Source organism: Numenius arquata, chromosome 1 (assembly GCF_964106895.1).
Source record: "Numenius arquata chromosome 1, bNumArq3.hap1.1, whole genome shotgun sequence".
NCBI lineage: Eukaryota > Metazoa > Chordata > Aves > Charadriiformes > Scolopacidae > Numenius > Numenius arquata.
In genome coordinates this window covers 20751294-20778997 of record NC_133576.1, presented here as the reverse complement: position 1 = coordinate 20778997, position 27704 = coordinate 20751294, and the positions used below count along the sequence as shown (strand labels likewise).

General features: G+C 39.0%; 1 protein-coding gene across 1 annotated transcript; it reads left to right on the top strand.

The window, feature by feature from the left end:
* The first annotated feature begins 131 nt into the window (after nt 1-131).
* Nucleotides 132-27368, top strand: CIP2A (cellular inhibitor of PP2A). Its single transcript, XM_074148968.1, has 21 exons — nt 132-233; nt 1800-1947; nt 3276-3388; nt 4902-4996; nt 5625-5721; nt 6719-6841; nt 7013-7158; nt 7865-7940; nt 9028-9255; nt 9740-9899; nt 10739-10880; nt 11636-11735; nt 14369-14487; nt 16888-17080; nt 19270-19344; nt 19418-19528; nt 20293-20489; nt 22177-22290; nt 24125-24207; nt 24660-24799; nt 25868-27368. Exons 1-21 carry the CDS (start codon nt 132-134, stop codon nt 26036-26038), a joined length of 2733 nt encoding a protein of 910 aa, XP_074005069.1. The 3' UTR covers nt 26039-27368.
* Nucleotides 27369-27704: the final 336 nt, after the last annotated feature.

Here is a 27704-nt window from a genome sequence, read left to right as displayed (position 1 = left end):
TGCCTCCCATCATGCCCTGCGGGGTAGGCGGCTGCTCCTCCTCAGTGGATGCCGTCACCAAGATGGCGGCGTCAGCGGGAAATTCGAGTGTTGTTTGTCGTTCGCGGGTGTGAGGAGGTAGGTTGGACGCCATGGACGCCTTGGCCTGTATGAAGTCTCTTCTTCTGGCAGCCTCGCAGTATCGGGCCGCCAAGACACCGCCCAACGCGGCGCTCCTGCAACGCAGCTTGGAGGTGAGAGCGGCGCCGCTCCTGGGCCGCGGTGGGAGGGGGGCGCGGCGCAGCCGGGAGTGTGGGGGTGGCCGTGGTGTCCCCTCGGCTTGGGGCACGGGTAGGTTTTCCCGTGGCCTGGCCTCGCCTCAGTGGGCTCTACTCCGCCATCATCGCCCTGCGCGGCCGCAGCGCCGCCGTGGCCTCGGCTGACTCAGCCCCTGGCTGCCCGCGGGGCCTCGCTGGCGCCGGCCCGGCCGGACTCGCTGCATCCCCCGTGGGACGGCGGCCGGAGACGAAGAACGCAGCCCGGTGACCGATCGCCAGGGAGGCCGTCGGAGAGAAGAAACGGTTCGGTGTTTAGCGATATCTCTGCACCGTTACGATGGCCTTTATCGTAATGCTGTAGGGTGTTTTGTGTGTGTTTACGGATGTGTGCAGTATGTTTATAAGCACAGAGGCTGAGCGTATAACGTGCCTTATGAAGGATTTTCTTTTTTTTCTTCATATCTCCTAAATTCTGCCCCACAAGGATCATTTATTTTCACAACTTAAAAATAGAGGTTGAATGATGAAGTGCTTTTGTATCTGGCGTTTCGTGCAACACCTCATAAATGGTGTTTGCTGGGAAGGGGTAGGCCTGTCCCTACCCCTGACTGCCCGGCAGAGCTTTGTGCACAGGTCTTGCCTTGGTGCGGCAAGAGACTGGCACGTTGGCTTAGTTGCTTAATCTGCACGGTACCTTTTCCAAATACAGATTTTTTTTTAAATTCTTTTTTTTGTAATTGCTAAAGCATAAGAGTTAGTATTCAGCCTAGCTTTCTTCTCCGTATCCATTGTAAAGAGGTATACAGGGGATATGCAAAACCAACTTTCTGTTCTCTGTTACACAAGCGTAATGTGTGTCTGCCTGTATTGATGTGCAGGTGCATCATTTTAGGCATCTCGTCATATGGGCTTTCCTGAACTTAAGTTCCATTTTTTCCATCTCAAGCACAGCGTGCTCCTGAAGCAGCGCTACCTCCTATTGCTTATTCTTCCTGTGGAGGCACCTTTGGTTCCTGTCCACATCTCTAGAAAGCAGGCTGTTGAGCTTAGCTGAAGGCTTACTACTAAATGTTTGTGTTAAGCAATCTGTTTGTTTGTTCTTTCAAAAATAAATAAGCCCTATCTTTTATCTATGCCAAAACATATGTAGAAGTAATAATCTGGTATTAATTCTGCTCAACGTGTGAAGAAATACAAAGTGGTGCTGTACTACAGCTATGAGTTTAAAAAAAATGCTGTTACTATGATTGCTGCCAGCAGGCAAAGAAAAGAAGCCCAATTATGCTTATAAACGATCACACCATAAACTTGGTACTTTGCAAGAGTAAAGGGAACACATACGTAAGAATGAAAACCAGTTTTCTTTCAAAACTTTTTTTTTGCAGCAAATGTGAATACAAATGTCCTTTTACAGTGGCACTTACATTCTTGGTTTGTCAAATATAACAAAATACATTTATTACAACTCTGTGCTTTAACATATGTATTAAATACTTTGTTTCAGCTGAGTAATTGAGGTTGCTTTTCTCCTTTCATCTCCAGGTTATCTCTGGACTGAAGCTTACACGATTATTTGCTTCAAACCAGATTCTACCAAGTGAATGTCTCAGTTGCCTAGTAGAACTCCTTGAGGACGCTAATATAAACCCATCTCTAACCTTGTCTGTGGTTACTTTGCTATCACAGCTAGGTAAGGTTTGCACTTGAACTTTTTATCTTTGGTATGGGAAAGGGAAGACAAGACAGGTGCTAATTCTGTGGCATGGGTGACAAACTTCTTGGAAAAAGCGTAAGGTGTGAACGATGAAGTGTTTTTCATTGTAATGGAGTGCTTGGCTAAGCTACCTGACTGTATGTACAAAGGCAGATAAGACGTAACATCACCATGAGAAGCAGATTTTAAGTCATCACTGTGAAATGACAATGATTGTGCTTGTCAGAATTTGTTTCCTCACTGGGCAGAGAGAGGAATTATTCTCTTGTCCTTTTGGACTTCTGGAGCTTGAAAAGACTACCTTTTTTAATGAGGTGAAGAAACCTGCCTTGGGGATGCAAAGGTAGGGAGAAGCCATGTTACATCAACAACTGTCATCATCTCAGTTTACTTCTCCCATTGGAGCGTTTGATAGGTGGCAGTTTGGGCTCTACAATGGCCTGGGCCTGTGTGCTTCAAGTTTCCCAATTACGGAATAGGTTCTACTGCCTCTTACTCGTTTCTTGAGATGCTTTTTTTTTTTTTTTTTTTCTTTTTCCATTTCACAGAAGTGGGACTTCATTGTCTAGGGAACTCTGTGCTCACCATAACCTATGTATGTAGGTTACATATACAGGGGGAAAATTATGCCTTCACTGCTTAGTTTCTTATCATGTAATTATTCAAAAGTCGAATCCTTTATGATGACCTCCTGCTTTTCTTATCTGATTCTTGGAGTTTTTAGCCTCCTTGAGCTTCCTTTTAGGTTTTTGAATGTTACTGTAAAATTGTATTTGTTACTGGGGTTCTTAACTATCTTTTTCCAACCTGCTGGGTCTGGAAAACTTTAGGAATTAGTCTTCCTCCAACTGATCTGTTGCTATACTTGTCATCCTTGTTTGCTATATCTTTTACCAGGACTGCTTAAGCAGATGTGGGTATTTTTATTTGACTATCACTAGATAAGCCTATCAAGTGCCCACCATGGCATGAAGCAATAAACTGAGATCATTGATTTTAAGTTTTAAGGCCTTTTAAGAGCTGGTTTCAAGATATCAAACAGAACTAAAACTTTGTAGGTAGGAGGAAGACTGTTTTTTTGGTGTCCAAGCATCTTAAGGAAAAGTATTAGTGTTTCAATTAACTGTAAATTCAGAAGTAAGGTACAGATGCAAGTGCATAGAAGCTGTGATTTATTTGTAGTTATTTGTGAAATATATATGAAAAACTGGTCAAAGACTTTGGCTTCTGCTTAGATTGGTAGCTAATACAACAGTTGCTTTTATTATTAGTTGAAGTTTTTGTTAATAATTCTTAAATTCTAGCTTTAGACAATGAGATTAGAGAAGCTCTTCAGGACACCTACAATCTGACCAGCGTGCTAGCAGGAGTGGTTCGTCGAAGTTCTACTAATCTTAGTGACCCAGTCTTATTAAAGGTAACAGGAACTAATGCTTAATAATATTTGGCTACTGTTACATAGTATACATTATATTCTATGCTTATAATAACTCTTTAAAAGCTCTATCTGAAATAATGTGTTGAGGAAAAGTTGATTTAAGCTGTATAATTTATTTGCTGTATGGGGCTAGTATGACAGGCTTTTAACACTGCATAGAGTTATTTGTATTGTCTCTTTAATCTTGGTTGTGCTTCTCACCTGCTCTAATTAATTAAAAAAAAACAAACGAACAAACCAAACAAAAAAAATGTTTTTGAAATTATTTCACTGCTTGAGAGCTTGGAAGGTTTTTTTCCAGTTAAGGCATTTAGTTATTTCTCCTAGTGTTCGTAACAAAAGCATCGAGATTATTTTATCTAATCAATACTTTGACAAGTAATTGTGAAGGAGTGAAAGGAAAGCTGTGGTTGCCAGTTCTCATGGAAGGTTTAGAGGGCACGTATGCCTCCTTCTATCTGGTCAGTGCTGTGTGCCAGTGAATATGAGGTGGCTGTGCTAAGGGAAGCTTACTTCTTAGGAGCCAAGTGCAGATGGTATTGCTTTTTTTTTTTTTTTGTGAGCATTTGATACTTCACAGTCTGACTTCACCTATTTTAAACTGTCCCTCCTGTAAGTTGAACAGTAAAGTTGGGCAAAATTTTCTTTATATTATTTTTTTAATATGCACATGTTTTCTCATATGTGGGTCTGAGGTTTCAGCAAGTACTTGCTGGCTACCTGTGGTCACTCAGAAAATGAATTTGCTAGCAGTTCTGTTGTCCTTAATCTGTGGAAAATGAGTCAAGCATCCAGTAAAGAACGCTTTTCTCACAGCTTGCACGTTTCTCAAAGCAGTAGGAGTACCAGAAGACTTAGGGATCCAGGTGACTTGCCAGTCAGTGGGAGCGATGTTGTAGTTATCAAATAGATCGAATTAGAAGACCTTTAAGCTCTTAGATCAGCTATTTACATGATGAGATTTTGTTTCAGCTGCTATCCTATGCTGTGTCATGTTTGAGTATATTAACTTCACGTTAACTCAGTTATGTGCTGAAAGAATGCTGTATGAAGGACTTAACTACCATCAGATCTGCTGGCAGTCTTTACAGCACACCTGTTTCCTATAAAACACTTCCTGCAAGAGGTTGCAAAGTGCTTTTTGGATTTTGGTGAAACTTATAGATCTTTCAATAGGACAAAGCCCCTCTCTCGCTGACAGAATGGAGAACTTGATAAGGAAAACAGGAGAACAGGATGGGCTAAAATGGTAACTCCTCTGTCAAAATAAAACCTTATTCATCTGGGCTTTTAGGAAGTACATCAGCGTGGTAGGACATTACTCAGTGTGCTTGCAGCAGTTCATATAATTGCTATGTTACAGTCTGATTAAAATTAATTTAGTTGTGATGTCTTGTTATTTGTCCTTTCAGTTTCAGCCTTTGTAACTTGTAACGTTCTTCAGTGAGATGCTATAGGAAATACATATGTGAATAGCTTTTTATTTCCTCAGAGTATTCAGTTGCTGCAGAGGCTAACCTACAATGTTCCAGTCTTTTGTGCTGGTGCCAACATCGATGAATTAATTTCATTTCTAGTGCATCATATGTAAGTGTGTACTTAGTTGTTTTTTTCTTATGGGAAATATCTAAGTTTCTAAACTTTCTGAAGGCCACTCGCATATTGCACTAACCTGGTCTCCAGAGTGAATTGTTGCATTTTTGCTTTGAAGTTAACACTTCTCTTTGAAAACCATGTTGTTACCGATTGTCAAATGCAGTGATAGTGGGATTTTGGGTGATTGAATATGAATTGTCCTCTTAGCCCACACCCACACTCCCAGGAGCAGGGAGCTAACAAAGAGTTAACCACGAGAAAATTCCTGCCTGTCATTAGGAGCAGATTTAAGATAAGGTTAATATGAATTCTGTGCAAATGCCCTTAAGATGTCTAATGACTATTAAAAGCACCTGAAATAACGGACTTCTGATAACATTGATCCCTGATACTGTTTTTTTGGTTTTTTTTAAAGATGTGCTCAGTTAAAAACTGCCCACACCATGAGGATTGAAATCTGATATTGCTTTGCTTGATGGAATGGTGTCTAATTAAAAAATAAAACCAAAAAAACCCCAAAATAAAATAAAAAGTCCCTCAACCCACAAATTTTTGTAACTAACTTCTGGATGCTTTAATAAAACCATCTTTGTTTAAATTTCTGGACTTTTCTTTTAAGTCAATCCACTGAAGACGAGTTAACGATACCGTGTTTAGGACTCCTGGCGAATCTCTGTCGTCACAACTTATCTATTCAAACTCAGATAAAATCTTTGGTAAGAGTTTTGGTTTTGTGGCATGATCCTCTGGTTTGAGGGCAAAAGAGGGTTGCTTCACTTTGGGGCATTAGCTTAGTATCTTTTTTTTTTTTTCTTTTATTTACACAATAATAACCTTGACCTGTATGTTCTGCAGAGTTGGCAGTGTTTCTCCTGTACTGGAGAAAATAACTAATAGAGCAGGAAGCTGAGTATTCTCTTTCCTTCTCAACATTCCTTTGTTGTTGCACTGGCAATTTCTGCAATTTCTGTTGCATTCAATTTCTGCAACTGTTCTCTGCTAATGAAAGGTGAATTTAACATTTGAGCATTCCTCCTTACAAAAACCAAATGTTGTTAACATAGAAAGGTGTAGTTGGATTTTTGATAAGCTGCATTAACTTTGGCCAAGAAAGATTTGTCTTTTAAAAGATAAATCAATAAAATATGACAGATCTTGAGGTCAGGCCCTTGAATCTTCAAATACACATCCATACCTGAGCTACTCAGTTCCTGTCTCTTCATAAATCAGTGCAAACATAACTTATTTTTGAATTCATAAACACAAATTCATCTACATGGTAGTGAATATTCTACTGTTTACCTTGGAAGAAAGGCAGAACTATTGTGAGATCTGATCAGTGAGCAGAGGAGGAGTGGGGGATCAATTTTCAGTAGTTATTTTCTATTAGAGACTTCTTTAGTCTCTAATAGCAAAATTACTTTCTCATTTTTCCTTAAAATAATGATGGCATTTCTTCCTTGGGTTTGTTTCTTTCTTTATTTTTCCTTATACAGATTCAACAGAGAATTTATTTATTGACATCAACACCAGTATTGTGCATAAGAACACAGAAATACATTTCCTAGAGAACAGTTATCATTCTAATACATTTTTATATTATTATTCGTGATTTGTATGGCATATTTATAAATATGTACAATCTGTAAGTTTGGTGTTTTTACAGAACGGAATAAAATTTTTAATACCTATGTTTCTCCTTTTTTGCTTTAGAATAATGTGAAGAGTTTCTATCGTACCTTAATAAATTTCCTGGCCCATAGTAGTTTGACTATGGTTGTTTTTGCACTTTCAGTATTATCAAGCCTTACTTTAAACGAAGAAGTAGGAGAAAAAGTAAGTGATACTTTGAAGACTGTTCTATTCTCAAGTTGTATATAAAATTAGTAGTCACACTAGCAAAATAAAATTATTATTCCTAGTAAGTTTTAATACAGCTAGTTATAATAAGCAAGAGACCCAGCAAAGAAAAAATATGCCCATATATAACTTTCTTCTTCCTTTCAGCTCTTTCACGCTCGAAACATCCATCAGACATTTCAGTTAATATTCAATATAGTTGTAAATGGAGATGGTACTCTAACAAGAAAATACTCTGTTGATCTACTCGTGGATCTTCTGAAGAACCCCAAAGTTGCACATTATCTTACCAGGTATGGCTTCACTTTAGTTGAAGTACAGGATATTTTTCCTAAGCTCTTGTTCAGTTCCTTTGCTTTATGCTATTTGTATTCTGAACCAAACATTGGAAAAAAATCTCTAGATGCTTTTTGAATGTTGCCAGTCGCTTATAACTGCTGTACCTGAAACTAAAGGATTCTTATATTACTAGTTTCACACAGAAGTGTGAATCAAACTCTTGTGTTTTCATTGTCACTTAAGGAATGTGTAACGGTTGTGTTCAAGAGTTCTTTGTCTGGACAGTATTGGTAGTCAGACAACTTGATGAGGAGCTATTTTCCCTTTTACAGGCCTATGTTATCTTGAAGTGCAGCAGTATGGTTGAAGTTGTAATAATTTTAATAGAGGGCGTTAACAGAGTAGTTCTGTGGAGAGCTTGACTAGTGGTTCTGGAAATTCAGCTAGTAGAATTTAGCAGTAAAATCTAGCAGTACATAGCTGGAAAATCTTAGCTTATTTTAAGGAATTTGTTTTCATTCTTACAATATTTTTAAAGTTTTAATCTTATTTTAAATAGAAATTACATTATCAAAACTGTCACTGTATTTGAACTGTTTGGGGGAAGAAGGAGAACAGGGCACATGCATTCGTCACTGTATAAATGTATGAGTGTGGTGAAATTCCAATTTTTTAAAGTTGTGTTTGTTTGGGTTTTTTTCTCCTCTACTTATGCTGTAGGTATGAGCACTTTACCTCATGCCTTGGTCAAGTATTAGATCTTCTTCATGGAAAGGATCCCGATTCATCATCTAAGGTATTTATACTTTTTCAGTTTAAGGCTTAGAGGATACAACTCCTAATCTAGTTCCACTTCTGAAGTCTTAAGTAGGTTCCTTGTGTACAAGGGTTGATAATGAAATACATTGACTTCAGGACTCTTAAGTGACCTGTGGTATTCACCAAGGTTACATTTTCTAGTTGTTCAGAAGGCTGTCAGGTTGAATTTGTAATGGTTGGGGTTTTTGCCAGATTATACATATCTGCTTTCAGGCAACAGACATAAAGACAAAATGCCAACATAAACACCTTTTGTGCTTTGGCTAATAAGAAATGTTGGGATCTGCCAGAAATGCAGTGTGTACCCCACTTCACTGGCTAAAACTGGAATTAATACTACTCAGACTTTGAACTGAGCATCAGGGAGCTATGATGCTAAATTCAAAGACTTAAGAATAAGTTATTTCGTATTAGTCAGACAAACTGATGCCACATTTGGTTAAGCAGTTAATTATTGCATTCATCTTTGTCTCACTACCACCTCACGTAAATGAAACATTGGCTATCTGTTGCTAAAGGCTAAAATACGAAATGTTGGGAAGACATCTGGATTAAACATATCTGTGAAAATTCTTAAGCTTTTTCATAAATGTCTTTCACATCATAGTAAATAATAAATGCTAATGTTTGTGTATGTGATTTTTTTGTTGTTGTTGTTTATTGGTTCTATTTAGAAAGACATTGACAGGGAGCTTTCCTCTGTCTCTGAATACATACATGTGCATCCATTCGTGTCTCAGTATTTTCCCTTCCAGAGCTTTCTTCATTCTGAGTGTATACACGTTTCTACTGTTTATTAGATTGCTAGCCAGCAGTCATGCTTTTTGAAAAAGAGGGGAAAGCAATACACTGAATACTAACCGTCACAAGCCTTCACCAGTCCAGTGAACTGTTTCTGCTGCTGACTTGGTTTTTAAGGAAAGAAAACTATTACTCATAAAACTTAAGTGCTAAAAGGAGTTGCATAGAACTTGCATATCTCTTTAGTTTTGCGCTATGGGAGTTGCAATTTCTGTATAAGTACTTGATTTAAAAGCATTTGAACTCTCATTCACTTCACGCAGATCTTAGAGCTGCTGCTTGCCTTCTGTTCTGTGGTGGAACTGCGTCATACCCTGCGGCAGGCAATACTGGAACCATCTGGCTTGCCAGTCTCTGGAAATACCAGATTTGTGAGTCGCTCAAAGACTTTTGAACCATCTGTTACATTGGTGCGCTTCTCAAACCAACCATTGGAAGACTCTGAAGACTGTGCAGTTCTAGCATTGCAACTATTCAAAGAGATTTTTGAGGTACCGAGACTGATAATTGAGCTTAAAGAGCTTCTTAGCAGTTATATTTTTAATTTAGTTTTAAACAACTCTTAGCATTTTATTTGAAAAATAGTGTGTAAAAATACACATGAAGTAAAATTCTTTGTGTTCCAGAATTTCCGTACTTTGTGAAACAACTTTTCTTTTAAAGATATGCTGTATTTTAGAAATATGTTTGTGTTGAAGGTTAAGTGGAAGATATGGGCAGTTAATGAAGTCATGAGGCAGATACAAAGCTATCAAAGAATTGCTTTCTCAGACTTGTAGAAGTGAGGAGGTTTCTGCTGTTTCTGTGCTCTTTGTTAAATTTCCTCCTTCAGTATGATAATGATAAGCAGTCTTAAACCTGAAATAGCAAGGTGCTGGGAAAACTAGAAGGCTGGTGGAGGAGGGGTAGAGTAGGCTCGGCTTCCTTGTTCTGTAATTTTAAATATTGACATAAAATAAAATGTCTTTATTACAGGATGTTATTAATAGTGGGAACAGTGCCTCAGCCGAACACTTTGTGGATCTTTTGCTGCCTGTCCTTCTTGATCATCTTCAGATCCCAGAACAGATTGTGGATGAGCTATTGGTGAAGAAAAAGTGTGAAAGAATGGTTAAGGCTATTGATCTCCTGATGAATATCCTTTTTATGTGCTTATGGGTAGTTAATTTATTATTCCTCCGTCGTGATCTGCTCTAAGATGTGAGAAGAAATGTCCATCTTGGGTCACTTTAATAGCTTTTAATGACAAAAACTGCCCTAGTTTTACTTAGGACTGGTCATCTTGAAAGACCAGAAGTAGCTTTCTAATTGCTGTGAAATTATTTGGTCATGTAGTGGTGCAGGATAAAATGTGGTGGCCATTCAACAGTATAGAAGCACTTTGCAGATCAAAAATGAAGATCAGTGTTTTCTGTTGAAATTGCAAGGGGAGTTTGGGTTGCCATCTTCTTGATCAGTATAGTATTTTTTCCTAGCTAAGTCAAGTCTAGCTCCCAGTGAAATATGATATAAATTTAGATCAGTGAAATAAGGAAAAATAATGTGGAATGATATAGTTTTACACCCCTCTTGGAGTCCTTAGTGTTCAGTGTCATGTAGTAAGAAGGACATGATTGCAGGACATAGTCCTGCATCTAAGCAGAGTTCTGCAAAGAAGTCTCTCTGCTAGTTCACTTCTAGATAACTAGTTCTTGTGTTAAAGACTGATTGATCACTGCTGCTTGTTCATCATCTTTCTTTACGCTACGCATTTTATTGTGGTTTCCCTTAGCTGTCTGTTTCCATGTAAGTGTGTGCTTTAATTGAAAAGTGAAGCATGACTTAAGTGGCTTATATAGTTGGATTTAAAAGCATTTTTGAAGGCTCTTGTGCTTTGATACACTAACTTTTGTGTCCTTTATTATTAAAAAAGGTTTCCTTTTGGTGCCGACATCTAAGCATAGGTATACTACATTTATTCTTAACTCAGTCTACTGCTCTGTAGAGATGACGTACTGAAAATGCATGCCTTGAAGGTACTGACTGCCAGCCAATGCACGTCTCTAATAGAACACCAGTTTACCTATGGTGGGATTGATACTGGTTTTGGGACAAAAGTAGTGGACTCTAAAATGTGGTGAGCATGCAAATTTACCTAATTTAGCAAGACTTGTGTGCGAGTTGTGATACTGTTCCAATGGAAAGTATAGTGTAGTTGAAAGTACCACTTAAATGCATTTAAATCAATAGGTTTTTAAGTCAAACTTAGTGGGTTTTGTGGCAATAGAAAGTAATGTCGCTGGTCAGTTCAGTAAGTAAACCTAGCTTAAACGTTCAATACTGTTTTCGGCATGAGCTGAAGATCCATTTATGTGTAACAGCAACCTTAAACCTCATGCAGTAGCTCAAGCTTATCCAAGTTGTAGTTTGTGGCACCTAATGTTTCATCTTGATTTTATGCAACCAGAGTTCAAAAAATATCACACATCAGTGAGGGAAGGGGGGAATCATTGCACTGAAAATGGAATATACATTCTTTCAGCTCAGTGTCATTAACCTGAATGTCGATATACCTAAGAGTTACATGGCCAAAAAAGCAGTGTAATATAATTGACCTATGATTAAATGCTCCTCACTCTCCACTTGAAAGTGTTTTTTTGGTCTTCACTGTTGCCATCCTTGGCATGCTGGAGAAGCTCAGCAGCGTGCCCAAGGAACTCAGTAATCTCTCTTGATATTGGTGGTGGTGTGTTGCTAGTCATATTTAATTTCATTGTGATGGTGTTTATTCGTTCTTTGAAATTAGCTGAATTTATTCATCAGTGCTGACTTGAAAAATCTCTTTTTTTTTTTCCCCTCACCTGCTTTGCTTTCTATTTGTATGTTTAAAAGCAAACTTGCTGCTGATATTATTTTGAAAACACTTGATCTTATGAGCCAACTGAAGCAGGATGTACCTGGTATGGAGGTCAGCTTCTACAAAATTTTACAGGTATGATTTTAATATGTCTTAAGAATAAAATGTATCTGTGAGGGAAAGTGTCACTGTACTGTAGTAGTTTCAGTTCTGAATGTTTTGCATGCTTATCTCTGAAGTGGTAAAACTTCTAGGAAAACATACTCCCCTGGCCCCAATTCTTAAAGCTTGTTTCATTGTTAACTCTTCTAAAAGAAGAGCAGTTTGCTTTTACTCCGATCACTTATTTCAGTAATGCATGTACACTCATACTTCAGCAGACTCGTAAGAATTATCCTTTTAAGGCTGTGTGAGGATTGCATTTTAATGGTAGCAAACTAGAAAAAAGTTACCACAACCATATAATTTTGTGGGGTTAGTCACTATTAAATATATATATCTAACTTGTGACTTCGCATAGTCAAAAGTTTCTGGTAAGTATTGGTCAGGTGGTACCTTATCAGTTTACTTTGTAGATGGAAAAGTAATCCAGACAGTCAAACATGTCATGCTGTTTTGGAGGATTTTCTTTCAAGAATGGCAGTTGTGTAATTTAATGGGTAGAAATGAGAGTTTCGGAGTCCTTAGAAAATCCTTATAAAACATAAGCTTGTGACTTTTTGTGATGAAAATCAAGCACTTGAAAACTTGAAGGAATTAATCTTGGAATCATAGAATGGTTAGAGTTGGAAGAGACCTTCAAGATCATTGAGTTCCAACTCCCCTGTTGTTCGGAGAGGAAGCTGGTGCAGTTCCCCAAGGGCCAGGGCAGGGAGGTGCCCGCAGGGAGGCCTAAGCCCCCGCCCCAGTGCAGGTTGGGGTGTGAGGCGGTGGAGAGCAGGGGCGTAAAGAGAGAGAGGTGGGAGCGGTGGTGTCCTGGAGCAGAAGTTGAGGGTGAGCGAGCAGTGCGTGGTTGTGGGCGAGAAGGACAGTGTGGTGGTGGTGTGTGTGAAAAAGAAGGGAGCGTGCGGAGGGAGGTTGTGGTCGGGTCGGGGTGGAAAAGGCGGCGGTGGGACTCGAACCCGATTCTCCCCTGGACCCCTGTCAAGCGGCCAGCCCTCTCGGCTACGGGGAACCCACCCGCGTTCGGCGCGCACAGCGCCCCCTATAGCCCGCACAGCGCCCCCCCCCCCCCCCCCCCCCCCCGCCACCGCCTCCCCCGCCCCGACCCCCCGCACCACCCCCACCGCCCCGCACCCCGCTCTGCTCCCCCCACGCCCCGACCCACCCGCACCCGCCTCCTGCCCACTACACAACGCAAACCAGCTCCCTGCCTGCCTGCCTCCGCCTGGGAAAAGCTCACACCCTTGGCAAGCAGGGACTCATTGCGGCTGGGGAAGGCCCTGCCGCTCATCGAGTCCAGCCCTAACCCTCCCTCTGCCAAGGCCACCGCTAGACCCTCTCCCTCACCCCCACGCCTGCACCTCTTGGAGAGACCTCCCGGCACCGTGACTCCACCGCTTCCCTGGACAGCCTGCTCCGGGGCTCGACAGCCCCTTCGGGCAATAGCCAGTATCCTGATATCCGATCTGAACCTCACCATGCGCCACTGGAGGCCCTTTTCTCTTGGCATACAATCATAGACCGGTTAGACTTGGAAGGCACCTTCAAGATGAGCCGGTTCCAACCCCCCTGCCGTGGCCAGGGACACCTCCCGCTAGACCAGGTTGCTCCAGGCCCCATCCAGCCTGGCCTTGAACACTTAAAGGGATGGGGCATCCACAGCTTTCCTGGGCAACCTGTTCCAGTGTCTTGCCAGCCTCACCGTCAAGAATTTCTTTCTAGTATGTAATCTAAATCTCCCCTCTTACAATTTAAAACCATTACCTCTCATCCTATTGGTACACTCTCTCATAAAGAGTTCCTCCCCATCTCTCCTGTAGGCCTCCTTCAGGTACTGGAAGGCTGCTATAAGTTCTCCCCGGAGCCTTATCTCCTCCAGGCTGAACAATGCCAGCTCTCTCAGCCTGTCCTCATAGGAGAGGTGCTCCAGCCCTCTGAAAATTTTCGTGGCCCTCTGCTGGACCCGTTTCAACAGGTCCATGTCCTTCCTATGTTGAGGACTCCAAAGCTGGACACAGTACTCCAGGTGGGGTCTCATGAGGGTGGAGTAGAGGGGCAGAATCACCTCCTGCGACCTGCTGGCCATGCTGCTTCTGATGCAGCCCAGGATGCGGTTGACTTTCTGGGCTTCCAGTGCACACTGCCAGCTCATGTTGAGCTTCTCATCCACGAGTACTCCCAAGTTCTTCTCCTCAGGGCTGCTCTCCAGCCGTTCCCCACCCAACCTGTATTTGTGCCTGGGATTGCCATGTCCAAGTTGCAGGACCTTGCACTTGGCTTGGTTGAACTTCATAAGGTTTGCACAGGCCCACCTCATATGTGTCCAGGTCAGTAGTCTCTTCATCTGTTGTGTTGGCTTTAATGGGAAAACATGTTTCTAAATGGTCCGAAGTGCAAACTCTTTTTAAAATCACTCCTTTCCATTGACTTCAGGCTTAGAAACTTAGAATGACAAACTTTAAGAAGGTAGATTAAGTTTTGAATAAAACATTTCTGTGCTTATGGGCCTTGGTATTGTGATGTCTGGGTAGTTTGGGGTTGGTTTTTTTGTTTTGTTTTTGTTGACTGTTAATACCTTGTTTTGACTAAAGTAGTTTCTTTTTTAGGATCAACGCTTGATTACACCTTTGACATTGGCTTTAACATCAGACCACAGAGAGCAAGTCCAAATGGGACTTAGAATACTGTTTGAGGCTGCACCCTTACCAGATTTTCCTGCCATAGTGTAAGTTTATTTTTGTGATAGTCTGGTAGCATTTGACTTTTTTATGGACTTAGTGATATTCACGTTTCTTGGTATCCTACTTTCAGTTCATCAGAGAAAGAACTTTCTTCTTATTTGCAGTTAAGAGACTGTAGTGGTCTTGGAGGTCAAAGGAAGTAGTTCAGATGCTGATGGTATTCAATTAACATCAGATCCTAGAGAGCATAGTAGTGACTGAATCTGTCCCTCAGGGTTCACTTGTCTGAAGTCTGTGCTTGGAACTTTCTAGTTGGAGTGTGTCTAATATTCCAACTGTCAGATTTCTCTCTCTACTGAACTTTGTCTCAGGTGTCACCCTTCAGTTCCTAAAGCTTTGCTTACCCTTTTGCAGTAACTTCCAAGACAGAGCAGAATAGGATAAGACACAGGCAGGTGACGGTTCAGGTCGTATTTAAGATGGTCTAAATAGGGGGAAAAACATTGAGAAGCTCTATTTGATGAAGTCCATATTTCTGTAGGTGTAATAAAATAGAAAAAAACAATCTTAAATTGTATCATGGTCTTTGCAACCTAGAAAACGAATCTGAAACTTCTTCCCTTTTTGTTAGCAGAAGTTTTTAAAAACAAAAATGGGAGTTGGTTGAAAGGACTTCCAGATCAGATGCCTTTTGTGGATATAGGAAACATTTTTATAATAGCCAGTAACAAATAGTCTGGCTGGAAGAATGAAGGATCTGTATAATCCAATATGCCTGGAGTTATACAATGGAATAGCCAAATAACATGTCTATAAATGCAAGTTAAAAATAGGCTTTGTTTACTTAGGAAGCAATTGAGACAGCATTTCAGTGAAGTGGTTGGGATAACTTAGTAATTAAGGAATTTATCAAGAGGAAAAGATTTTTGGCTGATGCCTCAAAAATTAGCTCTTTTGACTTATTCTCTGATTTGGAACATGTCGTTAGTAGCTGCCTTGAAAATACCAACCACAAGTTACATACGGACACTGGAATATAGGTACTGTAATTACTTCTGTCTAACTTTTTGTCTTCCCTTCCCTGTAACTGATTGCACTTTTATATGCATACTTAAATTGGTTAAAACTTACAAAATGAAATGTGTTATACTTAATATAGTATCGTAAAATGACATCACAGGCAAGGAAAAGCTACGGTTTATTGGTAGAGCTCTACCTTTTCATAATTCAATCTTCTTATTTTTATGCCTGTCGTGGTTTCGGCCGAATTTACCGAAACCAGGGACAGATGGCCCTTCCCCTCCCCTCCCCTCCCCCCCCCCAAAAGAGAGAGAGAGGAGAGAAAGAGATAAGGAGATTCAGAAGTTTAGAATGAACTAAACTGCTTTAATGAAGACTTAATATTAAAATAAAAAATAAAGAAGAAAATAATGAAATAGAGACGATATATACAAAACCGTATCAAGCTCCCAGGATGACAGTCACATCACCGGCAGGCACTGGGGAAGTCCAAGACTGGACTCAGCGACGGATGGGAACTGGATTCCAGCTCCAGAGTCAGGAACACACGGATCAGGATCAAAGGCAGATGAGCAGACAGAGTCCTCTCTGGACTCGCAGGAAGGGGGTTGACCCTTTGATCCCTCAGCTTTTATACTGAGCATGGGGCAGATGGGATGGAATACCCCAGTTGGTCAGGTTTGGGTCACCTCTCCTGTCCACCCCTCCCCACCGATGTGACCCCTCTACGTTTTTCCGTTTCCGACCCTCTTAGGGGGCAAATAACGAAAATGGGCTGACCTTGGTTGTTATAGCAGTAAGTATAAGCAAGGGCCTCCCTGCATACCATTCCTTGGCATGGAGCACAAACATTGGCCTGATCATTCTGAGAACGAGCAGTTTTCTCCACAATATGCCATTAATTTCAGAGAGTTAGAGGAGGCCTAGCTAGGATGTAAAGTTACAGAACAGAAAATTGGTTTGGTTTTACTTCAAACCGGGACATTGCCTAATAAAAATTCTTACTAAATACCTTCTCCATCTTCCTAAGTACAAACAGTGGCCTAGTTATGATGAACAATGACATGTGAAATAACCTGTTTCTCAGGCTAATAAGAGACAGATGATGTGTTCTGCTCAAGAAGAGCTGAACACCATGCCCTTTCTCACCATGGAGTGAGATACTGCATTTGTTTTGAAAGGTTAACCATGACAGGCTTTCTTCTTTTTTTTTTTTTTTTTTTTCTACTTTCTGTATCTGTGTTCGGGTTGAGCATGTGTCTGATACTACGTCTTAATGTTATGTGATAATTCAAGTGTGACTGTTCTGTACTCTCTTTGCAACAAAAGAGAAGTTAATTATGTTATGAAATTGTTCTCATCTTCAATCCTTGCAATTATATTTGTAGCAAGTTGTTTCATAAATAGCATTTATGTTTATACAGGCTTGGTGAAAGCATTGCAGCAAATAATGCTTACAGACAACAAGAAACAGAGCGCACATCAAAAAGAATCCAAATGCAGTCACCCGTGACCAATGTTAATTTGGTGAGGTGTTCTTCATCCTGCCCTTCAAATGATGAATCCACAACTTCAAATATTCAGGAATTAATACAAAAACTTCATTCTGGACTAGAGGTTAGTAGAATTTATGGACTCTTGTTAAATATTTGGCCCTTTTTTACTCAGGTGGGGGGGACGAAAATTAAAATCCAAGCGTCAAGCTGTAGTGCATGTATCAGTTGAGTTCAGTTTAGGTTCCTACCTATTTAAATGTGCTCCTTTTACTGAGCTCCTGAGCAGAAGTCAATGATGATTCTTTGTGCTACATCAGAAGCTGAGCTCCTTATTGAAATCCCTTTCTCCAGTGGGGTTGCCCACACTCTTCTAGCTGTCAGATGTGGAGGCAGGTGGCAGATATAGTCGCAACTGCTTAGATCTGCTGGGACACATACAAGGAGCCCCCTCACCCTCCAATTTCTAAGAAATAGGCTGTGACAAAATAGAGATGATATGCTGCTTTAGAACCAGAGTATGGTGCATGTCTTACATGGGTAAACACATACAAATGTTTCCCTTTTCTTGCCTGGAGCTGACTCTTTATCGTTTGCCGTTCAATTCTTGTGGCCTTCTTGGAAAGGCACTATTATAAATTCAGAAGAAAGTTGTTGCTTCCCTCTGCAGCAAGATGCATTGTGAATGAGGCACTCAGGCCCTTCTTTATGAGCCGTGCTGTCAAGTATTGAATATATTTCCTCTTTCTCTTCTGTTCAAAGCAAGTTAGTTGCTTTGTAGCTGCTTTAGACTGAATGATGGATTACTGTTCTGTTTTCTTTTGCCTTAAAAGAATGCTATGCAAATTGGGAAAATTAACAGAAAGTGCCTGATAATGGCTTGATATCTGTATTAGCAGCATTGCCTTAGCTTTGCAACCCTCCTCTCTTTGTTGTAACTTTGATAAAAATGAAACGCTGCCAGATCTAGTCAGCTGCTAGAATAATAGTGAAAAAGGTCAAGTGAATCTTCATTGGCTTACTTCATACTCTGCCACTGGATTCTCCCACTGATCATCCTCTTCAGGATTGCATGTGGCAGTCTGTAGGTGCATTGCTGTGCATATATTAATGCAAGTCCAAGCAGCCACAGGTGCCTAACGGCACTGGTGCAGCAGCTTCCAGTACTGTGACAGATTGTAAAAGCTACTTTGATTTTTTTGAGGGGAAAAAGTTGTTGATGAATTGAGTGAATTTTTTCTTAGACCTTCTAATTAGTAGAACTTCCTTTTAAAAATCAATATACGCATTCATTTAAAATATCCAGTACTTCATTTCTGTGTGCGTTCCCTGTGTTTTGTGAAGCTCAAATGTACGTAAAAACATAAGTGAGAAAATATTCTTAATAGCGTTACTGTACAGAGAGGGTGAAGGGAACTTACAGAAGCTTTTCTGGTAGTAATAATATCTAAAAGGACATAAGAAATGACAAGTTTGCATGCAGGAAGAGAAACTCTGTGTTTCCTACTTGAGGGACAGGAAAATGAGCTGAGAACTGGAGCTATGTGGAGGCTACGGTTAATATGCACAAGAACTTCTAACATAATGGTTCAAACTGGTGCAGAGGTGGTAGCTTTTCAGTAGGCGTTCATTGTATGAACAGCTGGGATAGCTTGCACTTGGTCATGCATCAGCATATATGAAGAGCTGCTCAAAACTGGTGTTATAGTAGCACTGCCTAAGAAAAAACACCCTGACATCGCCAAGTAGCATTTTCACTTGACTCGGGCATATATTTTAATAAACACTTAGGACTTGTTGTACCATATACAGTAAATTTCTTTTAGTAAATCAATGCATTAACATAGTAAATTCTGTTCTGAATAGTGTCTTTTCCTGAACCTTTTCTGATAATCTGTATGTTGAGAAGGCCACAGAGTATGAACAAGGATTTTTAGTCATGTGCATTTTGTGCTGTTAATATTAGGGCAAATTATTTTAGGTGTCCTCTCTGGGGACTGCTAATTCTCCAGCAAAGACTAGACCAAGGGGAGCTGTTTTAGCTTAGTTTGGTTTAAGTTACATTTTCATAGTGCTGAACTGATAGTCTTCCACAGATGAATTCTTTTCAGCCTGAATAGTTCAATTATTCACAAACTTTTCACAAGAGTCAGGTGGGTGCGTTTGAGCAGACAGTCTCAGATATAAAAATAAGAACTCAAAAAAGCTAGTCGACAGACGGAGTTCACAAAGCTACTGAGCTCTTTAGGCACACTTTGCCTGTCTAAGCGAACACAAATTTATAGTAGCAGTAATTGGAAAACATTTCCACAGATGAAGGAGCCAGTCACCAATATGAGGATATCTGACATAATGGATGTCTATGAGCAGAAGCTGTCGGCATTAGCAGTGAGTACGACCTAATGTGTATGGGTACATTACTGTCAGAACATGTTAATGACAAACGTTCTTGTGTGTACAGTCTAAAGAAACTAGGCTGCAAGACCTTTTGGAAGCAAAGGCAGTAGCTCTGGCTCAGGCCGACAGGCTGATGGCTCAGTACCGATGTCAGAGAGCCCAGGCTGAATCCGAGGTAAGTAGCAGAAGATTCCTTCAGGGACTCTGGGGTGGGGCCGAGTAATAACTGGCTGAGTAGCTTTAACACTGTTTGCAGGTGTTGAAACTCTATACTGCATAGCTGTAAGCTATGCTTGCAAGTTAGAGCAGTCTTTTTCATCGTGAACATCCTGTTTTCCTTTGGATTGTTCTTTGGAACAGTTTTCTTTCCATTATAGGGAAGTATGTCCTTTCCCTTATAGGAAGTCAACAAAACTAACCTACTGTACTGATTATTGTTTGTTAGCCATTAGTGTTAATTTAATGGTAGTCATCTTGAAAACTAATAAAGCCACTTACGAAAATTTTATATTGTATTTGATGGTACATGTAGGACTGTTTCTTGTTCGTGCCTTTTAATCACTTGCCAAAGCTGAACTTTTCAAATAAGACTTGCTTCTGTGGGGTATGTGTTTGAGGTGTGCATTGAAAACTCAGAATAATTTCTCTTCTATAAAGGTTATAATAAAGATCGGGCTGCAGATCACTAAATTCATAGCTAAAATGTATCATCTTTTACTTTTTTTCTTCCCCCTCACACAGTCTATAAAGGCAGCTAAAGGAATTTAGAGTGAACATAGTAATTTGTAGTTAGGTGAGAAAAATCCATTTCCTAGGGTAGCTGATGGTGTTTTAGTGTTAGATCTGTGGCCTCAAATAGGCCTATTACAAAGTGACTTATGAAGCAGAATTGCTTATAACCGTGGGGGCTTTTTGGTGGGGGTGTCTTTCCACTCAAAGGCAAGAACTCTTGCTGCAATGCTGAAGGATGCAGAACGAAAAAATGAAGAACTTAATGATTTGCTGAAAGCTCAGCAGGTAGAATCTGAAAGAGCACAGGCTGATATTGAACAGCTCTTTCAACACAACAGGAAATTACAAACAGTTGCTGAAGAACACGAACTACTGAAAAAATCCGATGTCGATCTTCTTCAGAGGTAAGGCGTGTAAGACCTCTAAGCAAATACTTCCTATACAAAGAGTGATGAAGCCCTTTACTGAGCTAAGCACACTAGAAGGGCAGCATTACGTACTACTTCATGTTTTTAAGTGAAAAATTAATTTATTTTTTTTTTTCTCCTATATGCTGGTTGATGAGGTTAACTTAAGTCATTCAAGAAGTTAATATGTTAAATGGAGTGAGAACTAAAGCTGTATATGTTGAAGGTCAAGTTCAGGAAACTTTGTATAAAGGGGAGCGTTATTCTCTACAAAACAGAATTTAAAAAGCTTAGTGTTTATTAGTATTATACGATGCTCTTGGCTTTTTTCTTTGATCATATATGTTGTCTTGATGAAATGGCATAAATAGTCTGAAGAAGCAGCCAGTACAGTATGCTTACATAAGGTAGGAGCATCTTTGATCACTTATGTAGCAAATTTGACTGAAATTAGGTAAAAGTGAGGTAGGGAGGAAGGAGGCACCTTCTGTGCCCCAAATTATTTATAAACATTATTTCTTTAGAATCTTGAGCTAAAAAAAGGACACGTGAGATACAAAATGTACATAAGGATAGAAACTATTTATGAAAATAGAATATGCTGTGGAAGAATAAAGGCTTACAAGAGCTTTGGCTTTTTAACTCGCATGAGCTGGTCTCGTCACTAGGTGTCAGCAAGGCAAAGAAGCTAATAAAACTGAGAGCAGGTTTCTTGTTTAATAAGGGGAGGAGGCATTATATTAGACGATTTTGAAGGCATACTGCTTGCTGCCAATAAGGGAGTCATTGAGGGAGGCTGTATAAGAGTTCTGGCTGTTACGGGGTTTCTTGGATAAGTATCTAGTATGGTTGTTGTGGAAGTCCCTCCTTTTTTTGCTTGAATTGTATGCAGCCATAGACTCAGTGAACATGTATATGACTAATTTCTGTGAAATGAAACAGCCTCAATCTAGTATCTAATAGTTTTAAACTTTCTGAAGTAGGATTAAAATAGGTTTCTGATCCTTACAATGTGTTTATAAAGCAAAAACTTGATTTCTGAACAATCTGCACACTTAAAATGTACTGTTCCTTAAAAACGATCAGGTGACTGACATCAGGGGAGAGAATTTTCCTTTTGGAAGGAAAGTAGGAAAACATTTGCTTACAGCATGACATCTGCCTCAAACTAACATTAATTGCACATTGCATTGCCTTCAGTATGTTCAGTTTCAGTATCACCAGACAACTGGAGGTCATAGATTGACTCAAAGGGTCCCTTAAAAGATGAGTACAAATAGCTAATTTATAACAGTTTGCGTATGTCAAATTTCTGAAGGCATCTGTATGTTTTGTCAGTTCCTAAGAGTTTTCTACTGGAGGAAAGTTGCTTCCCGATTGTTAATAATTAAAGATATGTGAGGGATCCACTGAAGCTTGCTTTGGTTTTGTAGGTTTTTTTCCCTTCCTCCAGGTATGTTTATTTAAAACAAACACACACCCCCAAAAAACCCAGCACCCAAGCAATAAATTAACACCAATAAATCCTCAACCAAACAACACCACCTCCCCCCAAAACATCTTGCTTTTAGCTTCAGTGGAATGGTTGCACAGATGATGTCAAGTATTTTTAGTTGAGAAACTATTAAAGTAAAAGCTTTTCAAAAGCACACTTTTCAACCATAATCCCCTAATTCATTTGTAGGTATGAAACAACTGAAAGACAATACAAAGATCTACAGATTACATTAAATTCGCTAAATAAACAAATGGAAGCAATGGAGAAACTAAATGAATCACTCAAGCAGCAGAATGACAGGTAAGTTCAATTCAGGCTTTTTAAAGCAAATTAAAGACAAACAGTAAAACTAAATAGCTCTTTAGTCTCAATTTTTCAATTCTGCTTTAAGCAACGTCTGAGAAGTGGAGGTAGAGGAAGCAAATGATGCTTCAAGGATTGCTTTATATGTGTATGTTAAATGAAAATCTGTAGTAGTGGTGTTTATTTTGTGTACTCCTTTATTGGTTGGGGGCAGGGAGGAAAACCCACAGACTTCAGCGGCAGTAGGAATTAGAGTAATGAAAACAATCCAATTCTTGCATGCATTTGGGGGGTGAGGAGGTGTCTTTTGGTGGTTGCTGAATTCTTAGATGCTGTTATCATCCAAAGATTTTAATGTATTCCCTTTTAGCCTGCAAGGTTTCTCTGCTATGTTATCAGATTGGGAAAAAAACCCCAACCCTACTAAACTGTTTTTAAAATTATATAAGAAATAGTGATGGTTGGTATTCTGTCTGTGATATAAAACTTAATTCCTCAACCATAAAACTATCATTACTTATGTCTTCTTGAGGACTAATTATGATTTATTTTTTTTCCTTTTTGGTGGCTTAAAATAGAGACCTAATGTACCTTTCACCAGTGTAACTAAGGGAATAGGATTCCTATTTGAGAAGTCTTATTTAATACTTAATATTGCAGACTATACTTTTGAAATATGCTCATAAGCAGGCCTTGTATTCACTTTAGAAACAAAATGCTATTCTTACTTTTAATTGCAAAGTTCACTTCATCCTCCCAGGTTCTTGCCTTGTCAGTAATCGGAGCAGTCCAAATCACTGCCTTGAGTTCTGATTCAAGTGTATTAGTATGAAATTTTTTCCGTTAGTTTGCTACTGAATAAATTTGGACACTTACTTTCAGCCAGTTTAATTGGGGAGATACCATGATGAAAACTGCCCCTTTTAAAAGGCAGGCTGGGGGAGCAGTTATTATATCGATATTCTTGAACTGCCATGAATAAAATGGAAGACCAGGAAAATACACTCCCCCTTTCTCTTACTAGAGGCTGCAGCTTAGAAACTGGTAGATAATAAGTGGATAAAGGAGTAAACGAGTGACAGTAGATGCCATCTAGGCAAGGCAAGTGGCAGTTAGAATATGCCTTAGAAATTAGGTTAGCTAGTAATGGAAAAAGGAGATAGCTTCACAGAGTATGAAGTGCTCACGTTACAGCTGTAGTGCTGGTAGATGACAGTACCTAGGTATTAAATGGTTGTGGAAACTAAATATTATCCGAACTAGTGAGGACTGCAGCAGACCTATGTATGTGATACGAGAATATCTTATGAAATGATCGGTTTTGCTGAGTTTTATGTGACAATGTGGAAGACGTTCAGAATGGTATTGGGAAATCTTTATGCATAGATGTGCTTGCATGGCTAATACCTGAAACTGGTTTTACTAATGGTATTGTTGATTCAGGAGCATGCTAAAAGCCCAGCATACTCATTCACTAATGACAGTGAATTTTGACTCAGGTTGAATGACAATTTCAGTTCTATCATGGTATTTTGAATGCTTTGTGGCTGTAATCAAAGGCAACAGATTCTGGTGTTTAAGATCCAGGTATGAACCTTTTCAGTAGTTTCAACCTTGTGTCTGATCAGAGACGGGAAATTACTATTTCATGGCAGGGGAGGGGGGGAGGAAATAGAATCTGTCTGTAGTCACACCCTGAAAATTCATAGGTTTGTTGATTTGAAGCTCCCAACAGCAATTGGAAATGATACAAAAATCATTCTAGCTTACGACACAAAAACTGTGGCATATGTCACTTTGATCATTAAAATTTATTTCTCTGCAATTTTAGGACTGCTGCACAGTTGGTAGAAACTGAAGATCACAGAAAAGAATTACAGCAACAGCTACAGGAGAGAGATGGCAAAATAGCAAGTAAGTCACTTACCTAGGTGTTGTTATTAAGTGTTCTAGATAAGCAGCTGTATCTTACTAAGTAATTTGTACATCTTAAAGTTAACCAGTGATTTGTAATTTAGCAGTGGAATGAAACAAATACAGATTTTCCGTTTTCTGAAAGGATACCTTAATGTCACTTCCCGGACTGCATGGACTTCACTGAATCTCTGCTCAGCATCGTATGTCGCTCCACTATCTTTTCACAGCATGTCCACTAGAACTATTTTTTGTAGGAACTGAAAATTACTCTTCTGCAAATGACTGGAAGCAGCTACTAAAACTTAGCAGTAGGTGGCACTACTCAATAACTGAATTACTAGCAGCCATGTTGAGTTAAAAAAAAAAAAAAAAGTACTTATTTCCCACATAATGCAGTATCTCTTTTCTGAGTTTGGCAACCCATCTTTTAATATGTTTGTTTTCTTAAGCCTTGCAACAGAAAATAAAAGTTCTGGAAGAAAAACTGAAAGCTCAGCAGAAAGAAAAAGCAGATACGGAACAAACTATAGTTATTCTTAGAAAGGAATTAAGTAAAACTGAACAAGCAAGGAAAGAACTGAGTATCAAGGTAAGGAATTATTTGCACCTGCATTCTAGAGACCGGAATTTTATCTACATAACTGATAGAGTTGGTAAATTAGTATTTCAGTGGTAAAGTGGCTAAAGAAAGTAGAGCAGTCAATATAGTGGACAAGAACAAATTATGTCGGCTTTAATTTTATACCTTTTGAGTTTTGAGTAGTTGAGCTTGAATTTAAGAGGAAAGAAGTTAGGGTTGGGTTCTAATGAGGCTATATGAGGCAAGGTGTGTGAGTACATAACACCGGGAAAAAAACAAAAACCCATAGTGCAATACTAAATAAGAGAATACAGCACACTCTTCTTTAGTAGTTTTGACTACTGTAAAATGTGGATTGGCTTACTTTCATCCCCTTTCTTGTGCCCTGTAATAAGGTACATATGCTGTATATGTACGTATCAAAATGCATCTGATTTTGGTCTTTGAAATTCTATTAAAATATCTATTTTTATCTCTAAGAAAAATAGTGTCCTTTTTCAAAACAGAGACCAGTTTGGCTATACTAAGTTAACCGGGTAATGTTTAAAAAACCACAAAATCCCTAAAACTTCAGTGCAGCCTGTATGTCCTTGCCTCTAAGCTCACAAGGTGGAAATTCATTTATAAATGCAAACTGATCAGCAATTGCAAAGTGTGCAGTCTGGCAAAGCATTTGCTGTATTTCCATTCCCTGGAAGCAAAGTCTAATGTCTCCAGGCAATATTATCCACTGTATAGCAAATATTTCCCTTGTTCACGGTAAATATTTACTGCTGCGGAGCTTGAAATGAAATGTGGATGGCTTCACTGTGAACACTTCTGCTTAAATAGGACAATGATAACATGGGGTTGGTGGTTTCCCATAGTATCTAATGTTTTAAAGTGTGGCAATAGCTGTAATCATTCATGTGCACCGAATGTATAGCTGAGAGAGATATTTCTGAAACAAGCTTGTAATTTTAAGACGATGCTTTTTAATTATTTGTTTAAATTCACTGCCAAGCCACTCAACTTTCACTGTATTGTGTATATTTTTCAATTGATAATGGAGGAAATGATAACATTTTCTTTCTGTAGGCATCTTCTCTGGAAGTTCAAAAATCCCAGTTGGAAGGACGCTTGGAAGAAAAAGAAGCGCTTGTAAAACTGCAGAAGGAAGAACTGAACAAACATTCCAATATGATTGCAATGATTCACAGTCTAAGTGGTGGCAAGCTAACTGCAGAAACAGTGAACCTCACTTTATAGGGCTCTATTGTTATGGGTTTAGTATTTTATACATATGTATGAATATATGTAAAGATTTTTAAACTTGAAGCTTAAAAAAAATATCTAAAAGTAACTTAACTATCAATTGAGAAGAAAAAGTAGTAGTTCTGGAAGCTTTTGTCTAAAAAAAACTGAGCTACTGTATAGCAAATAAGTCTTCTGATGGTCTTGGTAGAACTATTATTATCTGTAGTGGGAGCTGAATGCAACTTTTGTTGGTGACTAACCTTCCTAAATATATATAGGGAAATATAAAGCAAACTAGGAGTCACTGTCAACTTTTTTGGTCTTTATATTCTTCTATTGGCTGCCTGGCAGTGTGCTACATAGGTTAAGTGCTTTTATAGTTTAATCTTGTTAATTTTGACTCTTCTGGATGCCATTACTATTTTTGCAGGGTTGCTTCCTGATGTCTAAAGTACAAACATAAAAATAAAATGGATTTTGTCAATTAGAACATGTTACACAGAGAGCTGCGTTTATCAGAGTATTGGTGCAAGTGCTTCATCTAGTAAATATGTGGAGGCGTTTCTCATTATGAGGAGATATGAATTTAAGCAAGTAGAACACCACATCTGAATGACTTTTCAGCAAATAGCATCAATTAGGGAAAGCGTGCTAAAATGCAATACATGAATGTACAAATATTTCTTAAATACTAGATAATACTTTCCTAATCCCACAACACTTCCTTTCATTTTTAAGAAAGATTTGCACTTTTTTGACAGTCCCATCTGGTGCATGGTAGCTATTGTCAGCATTTTCACTTTCTGCTGTACACCAGCAGATTTTCTTATATTGTTCATAATATAACTATTTAGCTGATCTTGGTGTTTTTAAAAATGTACTTCCATATGAGAGACTAGTACTAGAATTTGATGCGTGGTTTTGAGTGGCAGAATGCTGTCCTTAGTTTACATGTGACACGAATAACATGTGCTTTAGCAGCTGGCAAAATTATTTCCTTAGTATCTGTACTTTGATAGAACTACCAGAGTTTGGGGTGATCTAATATATATCTTTCTGTAGCATTACTGCCTTTATTTGTATCTAATTTGTAATTGCTGATCTTAAAATACTGAGATTCTTTGATTTTTCAGTTGTGTAATAGATGTCTTACTGAATCTGTTCAGCTTGTGTCTAAGTACAGCCTTGTACATTCTGTTGGAATTATACAACATCATATGAATTATATCTATTTTAACCTGTTCCTAAAATATGTTTTTTGTAACTTAACCACAGGGAAGACTTATAGATGCTGTTCTGGTCTTTTGAAGATGAGGGGAATAAAAATAATAATAATTGCTCTATCTTCTGTGTTTTATGTATTCTCTTAAGTGAGGTAAAATTATAGGGATGACTGCCAACTTTGTGCAAAATACATGCAGTTTGGTTGCCTTTCTGCATGAAATACAGTTATTGCTTAGGAAGCTAAAAAAATGTTATCAAAATTGCTGAAGTGAGTTTGGTTTTGCTACAGTTTTGCAAACTCAATTGGGAAAGAGATCTTCATTAACCATAGATTTTTACTTCAGTTTAATGAGTTAAGGAATTTGAGTATCAAAGTAAATTTGCAGACATGAGTTCATTTCTATTTAAGTCTCTTGTCGTGAGGAAAGGGTAAGTAAATGGTTTTTGCTCCCGT

Bases quoted from the DNA above. Each gene is read 5' to 3' on its own strand.
- CIP2A (XM_074148968.1), top strand. From the start codon at position 132: ATGGACGCCTTGGCCTGTATGAAGTCTCTTCTTCTGGCAGCCTCGCAG. The intron at 14,488-16,887 runs GTAAGTTTATTT...ATGTTTATACAG, and splicing joins CCAGATTTTCCTGCCATAGT to GCTTGGTGAAAGCATTGCAG. The intron at 19,345-19,417 runs GTGAGTACGACC...TTGTGTGTACAG, and splicing joins AGAAGCTGTCGGCATTAGCA to TCTAAAGAAACTAGGCTGCA.